The 7,014-nt window shown below is 44.8% G+C and overlaps 1 protein-coding gene across 1 annotated transcript in view; it reads right to left on the bottom strand.

The window, feature by feature from the left end:
- Window positions 1-1,290: 1,290 nt before the first annotated feature.
- LOC106813432 (procollagen-lysine,2-oxoglutarate 5-dioxygenase 1-like) overlaps window positions 1,291-7,014 on the bottom strand; it is a 31,775-nt gene continuing 26,051 nt past the window's right edge. The window contains exons 7-12 of the mRNA XM_014817563.1: window positions 5,112-5,209; window positions 4,340-4,369; window positions 3,208-3,279; window positions 2,854-2,985; window positions 2,264-2,385; window positions 1,291-1,396 (exon numbers count right to left, since the gene is read on the bottom strand). Of these exons, the coding sequence (XP_014673049.1) occupies window positions 1,291-1,396; window positions 2,264-2,385; window positions 2,854-2,985; window positions 3,208-3,279; window positions 4,340-4,369; window positions 5,112-5,209 (560 nt within the window). The remainder of the gene's footprint in view (window positions 1,397-2,263; window positions 2,386-2,853; window positions 2,986-3,207; window positions 3,280-4,339; window positions 4,370-5,111; window positions 5,210-7,014) is intronic.

Here is a 7,014-nt window from a genome sequence, read left to right as displayed (position 1 = left end):
TTTTTACAAATTTTACAATGAAAAATTTGTGACGTAGTCAATTTAAACGTTCACCTGATCGACAAGGTTCCGGTTGAGTGTACAGTTTGCTACATAGTTTCTTTCCAGAGCACCGCGATGCTTATCGTATCACGAAAGGTGTGTCGCGATGCGGATCATATCGGGAGTTACCTGTAACATCCCACGCCTAGGGGATAGTGAAGCTGAAGGGGTCGTTGTCGTATCAGGTACTACATATATGTACCCGAGGTACGTATATATGTATACACAAAGTGTACCAGACTTGTACTACAGAAGTGTTTTAGGGTTAGGGTTATATACGTGTGTGTGTGTTTGATGCAGACCCGTGCTCGCTCCCCTGCTGACGCGGCCGATGAAGCTGTGGTCTAACTTCTGGGGCTCGCTTTCCGAGGACGGTTACTACGCACGCTCCGAGGATTACATCGAGCTGGTGGAGAGCCGCAGGAAGTAAGTGCTTATCTCCTCCTCCTCCTCCCTGTCCTCCTCCTCCCTGTCCTCCTCCTCCTCCCTGTCCTCCTCCTCCTCCCACCTCTTGTCCTTCACTATCGCATGAAGGGTCGTTGTCGTATCAGGTACTACGTATATGTACCCGAGGTAGTTTTAGGTTGTTTAGTATTATGTTTATATTTTTATATGAGGTATGTTTTAGGGTTAGGGCTAGGGTATATTATAGTATAGTTACTCCAGTAGCAGCACATACACACGCACGGGTCTGCATCAAACACACACACACACATATATTATAATATAGTATAGATACAGCAGCAGCACACACACACATACATGATATTATAGTAAACACACACACACATATATTATAATATAGTATAGGTACAGCAGCAGCACACACACACATATATTATAATATAGTAAACACACACACACATACACACACGAGTCTGGATCACACACACATGCACATACATTACATCATATAGTATAGTATAGTTACAGCAGCAGCATACACACACGCACACGCACGGGCCTGCATCTAAAAGACACACACACACGTATACATACATTATAGACTCAGCAGGTACATATATTATATCATAGTATAGTTACAGCAGCAACACATACACGCACGCACACACGCACATACATTATAATATAGTATAGGTACAGCAGTAGCACACACGCACTGGCCTGCATCAAGCACACACATACATGCACGCATGCACGCACGCACGCACGTACGCACGCACGCACACACACTCAAACAAACACCGACGCACACACGCACGCACGCACACACACACACACACGCGCTTACAGGTTCTGTTCGACCAGCAGCTGTATGGCCCGGGGGTTGACCAGCTGGGCCTCACTATCCACAACAAAGTAGAATTCACAGCCCTTCTCCACACAGTGGCTTCTGCAGCATCAACAAAAAATAATTATCAAGTTAAAAATTATTAATACAATCTGCAACGCGCAGCGTCGACGAAAAACTCATTAGAAAAATTAATCATTCAACCTTCGTCAAGAGACAAATTCCATGTTAATCGGCGACAATGTTACAAGTGATTTTGAATTCGGATGAATATGCACCAGGAGTAGATAATAGGGAAGGAGTGTGACTTCAATAAACAAGGGAAATTCGTCATTTACTAGCCTTAGAATACCTACGATTTACTACACGTAACTCAACCAACTTGAGCTCAAATCGTACACAGTACATTCGCCTAGCATCGAGAAACGATTTCGCACGATGCTAGGCGAATGTACTGTGTACGATTTGAGCTCAAGTTGATTGAGTTACGTGTAGTAAATCGTAGGCATTCTAAGGCTAGTAAATGACGAATTTCCCTTGTTTATTGAAGTCACACTCCTTCCCTATTATCTACTTCTGATATGCATGTATTGACCGGTTAGCGAAGACTGCCGTTCTAGTCATCTACTGCCATCTGGTGACAAGCACAAGCAACTTCGTTCAGCCAAAACTATGGCCTGGCTGTCGACTATTGCAGTTAACAGGTCAATCTAGTTAGATTCAGCTAAAAAAAAATTACTATTAGAAATATCATAATATCTAATGACTCTATTCCAAGATATAGAAAAGTAGTTGTGTGAGAAATATAGTACAATTTGTAGTAAATATAATGTAGTAGCCCACCGAGCAAGATCCTCACTAGTAAATTAAATCTAGTATCATAAACGATAGTACGTAGGACATCCCCGTGTCTGAGCTAACGCCACGTAAAAACATCGGAGGCGACCCCCGACAGAGGGCAGCACGTACATGCCGGCGTTCCTCGCCACCCACTCGGTGACGGACTTGTTGGCGCTGATGTGGTGAATGCTGCGATACTGGTCCTTGAACTCTGTCAGGAAGGTGTCGATGTGCTGCGCGTGGTACCGCGTCTGAAACACGTGCGCATTGCAGCGAAAATTAATGCGCTGGACACAACAGTAAGTCTTATTAAAGATAATAAAATCAGATAATGAAACGATGTGCGGGACGCGTGGTACGGCGTCTAAAACATGTGGCCCACCGTAGAGAAAATTACCATGCTGGATACGAAGACAGGTCTTAGAAATAAGATAGTAAAATAAGATAATGAAACGAAGTCCGACACATGGTACGATGTCTGAAACACGTCCCAATTGTAGCGAAAATTAATGCGCTAGACACAAAGATAAGTCTTTATAATAAGATAATAAAATGAAATGATAAAACGAATTTACGACACAATCTGCATATGACCGTCTGAAACATGTACCCACCATTGCAAACATTAACATTAACATTACGATTATTGTGCTGATTATTCGTGCCGAAGAACGACGTGTAAAGACTGGTTTGGCGACACGGCCGTTCCGCGAACTTACCGCGCTGTGGATGAACAAGTCGATCCTCTTCTTCGGGTAGAACTGACTGGTGAACAACTGCAGATGTTCCTCCATGAATGGCGTCGGCTTCTCGATGAACAACGCGACCGTGACGAGCGGGTACGCCGACTCCTGCGAACAACGCGAACAACCGATGGTCACCGACGCCGAAGAACGACGTTCGTCGCCGGACACGAACAACGGAACGTGCTTTCGCCTATTCGCCGACGCTGAACCATGTTAGTCTAGAGTGCAAACAACGGAACATGCTTTCGTCCATCCAATGATGAACAACGATGTTCTTCACTAGACGCGAACAACAGAACGTCCGCGCCCCGAGCAAAAACAACTAACCTCGCGGTCGTTGAGTCTGATGAGGTCGTCATCACACCAGCTGCATCCCCTGTTGACCGTCCACATGCCCGGGACATAGTTAGCCAGGAATGCGACAAATTGGTTGCAAAAGTGTCTCATCGGCGCGTGATAAAACCCCGCACCCGCGTGTCGTCGTACTTATGCATTGATGTGATGGCTTTTCTACACTACTGCTACTGCTGCTGCTGCTGCTACTGCTGCTGCTGCTCCTGGTGCTGCTGCTACTGCTACTGCTGCTACTGCTGCTGCTGCTACTGCTGCTACTGCTGCTGCTGCTGCTCCTGGTGGTGGTGATGCTGCTACTGCTGTTGTTGTAGCTGTCGCTGCTACTACTGTTGCGCCGCGTGCCTGTAGAAAATATTCCTCCTCTTCCTCCTCCTCCTCCTCCTCCTCTTCCACCTCCTCCTTCTCCTCCTCCCGACACCCTTCCCCCTTCCACCGTGTTTCGTATTAAGCCTTCACCGCACAACACAATGCACGGCGGCGGAGGCGTGCGTGCCGACAACTACTCCCGTACGTACTACCGTAGGTCTTAAGTGCATAGCCATCGCTTCACTTGGCTTCACTTAAAAAGCACGCACGCTTCTTCTCTGGCACAGTGCCAACGCGTCATGACGTCACGATAGAAACACCCGGGAGGGTGCCAGGTGGGGGTGACGTTTATAACGGGGTGCTAGTATTATAATTATAATAGGAATGCACAAATCGTGATTCGTTCGCGTGGTTTCGTTCTCATTTTGACGTTTTTTTTGTGTCGTTTTTTGTCGACGTTTCGTTTGTTTTCTTGTCCGCGAGCTTCTTCCTGAGCGTTCTTCATTTTCTCGCTTCATTTACGACTGCAATTAAACCGCAGCTGCGCTCACGTGCGCGACAACACATTACCTCTTGCTATCATACCCCCTGTGAATGAGGAACCACACAATGATGAATGAGGAACCACACAATGATGAATGAGGAACCACACAATGATGAATGAGGAACCACACAATCGTGAATGAGGAACCACACAATGGTGAATGAGGAACCACACAATCGTGAATGAGGAACCACACAATGATGAATGAGGAACTATGGAACACTGGGGTGAACGGTTTACCATCCACATGGCTGGCACGTAGTTAGTCAGGAACAAGAGGTACATCTGTCGGGGGAGAAAGAACACTGCGATTAATGAAGAACCATAGAACACTGGGGTGAACAATTAACGAGGAACCATGGAACACTGGGGTGAACAATTAACGAGGAACCATGGAACGCTGGGGTGAACAATTAACGAGGAACCATGGAACGCTGGGGTAAACAATTAACGAGGAACCATGGAACGCTGGAGTGAACAATTAACGAAGAACCATGGAACGCTGGGGTGAACAATTAACGAGGAACCATGGAACACTGGGGTGAACAATTAACGAGGAACCATGGAACACTGGGGTGAACAATTAACGAAGAACCATGGAACACTGGGGTGAACAATTAACAAGGAAACCATGGAACGCTGGGGTGAACAATTAACGAGGAACCATGGAACACTGGGGTGAACGGGCGCATCCGTGGAGAACACAACAATAGCAATGAACCACACTGAACGCGGAACGATCAGTTTGTGCATCAGATGATCATTAAAACCAATTCCTTAGTCTACAGCTAGTGTAGTTTGTATCGAATCGTGACTGACTTTATCGTGATCGGTTAAACCTTCACCATTTCTTGTCAATGTTCTCATAATGATGAAGATGACGACGACGACGACGACGATAATAATAATAATAATAATTATAATGACGACAACAATAGAAATAACATTAATAAATATTAAATTTTTAAATCACACGAGAAGTAGAACAAATAGATTTCCAAGATGCAGAGCGAGTGCAGTGGTTTACCTTCGATAGTCCATTGCCGTGCAGGACGATGGGTCTGGTTGAATAAGCAGTGTTCTCCACGTATGGTAGGCCTTCCTCAAACATCAGCTTAACATCATCTATACACAAACACAGGTTTGTAAACAACTTACAGGTTATACAATATCATATCTGCCACCCCACATGCAGCCATTTTTGGTTGGCAGTCCTTTAGGAGGTGTACAACAGTAAGCTTCCGCAATTGTTCACCGTTGCACTATTTCGTCTCTAGAAAATGCCTTTTTTGGCATTTTTTTTCGCTGAAATTCAGCACTATAGAGTGCAATAATTTGCATTATGCACGCAAGTTAGATGCCTCGTGGACGTCTAGAAAGCATTAGAAGTAAAATTGGTCTTGTTGTGTACTCGTGACATTCCGTCAGGTGGCGTAGCCGCAGCGACCGGCTGGTGATTTTTGTGTATGAAATGTGTTCAGACAACTTTGCAGAAATTCGTGTCATAGAGCTGGCAAAGTTTCGAGCGGAGCATAGAGCATGAATCTGTAGTTATTTAACATGAATAAAGTGTATGTTTTGTAAGTGCAGTAACAGTGTGAGTATTTGTAATTAATTTCTGTTCGATGCTTATTCAGGCCTGCCACCTATGGACGCCCTCTACTGTTGTTCAACACCTTTAGTAAAAGTCTGCATGTTATGTCGGACGGACGGACGATCAAGCGATTCTACAAGCTGCATCTGACTATGTCAGATGAGCTAAAAATACAAAATAAAATTCCACTTTTTCACAAAATACAAGTGATTCTGTTCACTTTTTATGGTTAAATTGCCGTATTATACTTCCTATTTTACTATATTGTTCAATGTGCATACACTCGTGACTCATACATAGCCCATAGCAAGGAATTAATGTCAGGAACATAATATCAAGTCCAGGTTTTTTGGATTTTTAACTAGTTGAGAAACAATCTTATCAGGTAAGAATTTGACGGTAAGCCTAGCAGAATGCATGCTCTAGTTCTTGAGATCGGCGATTCCGTACCTCAATGGGTCCCCACCTTTGAAATTATAACAGAGAGGTGCGGCGTAGGCTGTGATTGGAAGACACAAAGTGTCAATCCTCGGCGCGCCTCGGCATCATGGCCGCATCACGTCTTGTGAGAGGTAACGCATCAACCTAGCAACTACATAGCGACGCAGTCGCAAGCGATACAAGCGCAGACACTGAATATGGGACCAATAGATTTTGCGTGCGTAGCTTGTATGCTGTTAATTTGTTGTATCCCGAAAAAATTCAAATTCGACCCTGTCCTGCACAGGCTTTTGAATCAAGCGTTGATAAAGGAAGGATGATTCAGGCTGGGAGGTTGCAGGCACCTTGGGTATAGATGGGGGGAGGGGGACAATTCATCGATATATCAATGATTCGCAATACGTAATATGTATCGATACGTTTGATTATTCACGATACACGTATCAATACTCTACAGAATAAAATCCATATCATTTGGTGGCACAGTTTCATCAGAAATCAATAGAAGTGTGACACAATTTGCAGTTTAATCGCAGTGTTTACTATAAGCGCTCCCCGATACCCTGATCTCTTAAACGTTCACCTGTTCGGCAAGGTTCCGGTTGAGTGTACAGTTTGCTACGTAGTTTCTTTCCAGAGCATCGCGATGCTTATCGTATCACGAAAGGTGTGTCGCGATGCGGATCATATCGCGAGTTACCTGTAACATCCCACGCCTAGGGGATAGTGAAGCTGAAGGGGTCGTTGTCGTATCAGGTACTACATATATGTACCCGAGGTACATATATGTATACACAAAGTGTACCAGACTTGTACTACAGAAGTGTACCCTAACCCTAGTCCTAAACATACCTCATATAACAAGTGCCGCAGAGCGACAGCACTCAACTGACGT

Source organism: Priapulus caudatus, unplaced genomic scaffold (assembly GCF_000485595.1).
Source record: "Priapulus caudatus unplaced genomic scaffold, Priapulus_caudatus-5.0.1 Scaffold772, whole genome shotgun sequence".
Lineage (NCBI taxonomy): Eukaryota > Metazoa > Priapulida > Priapulimorpha > Priapulimorphida > Priapulidae > Priapulus > Priapulus caudatus.
Note: the sequence above shows the minus strand (reverse complement) of the source record. Positions and strands in the feature narration are given on the sequence as shown.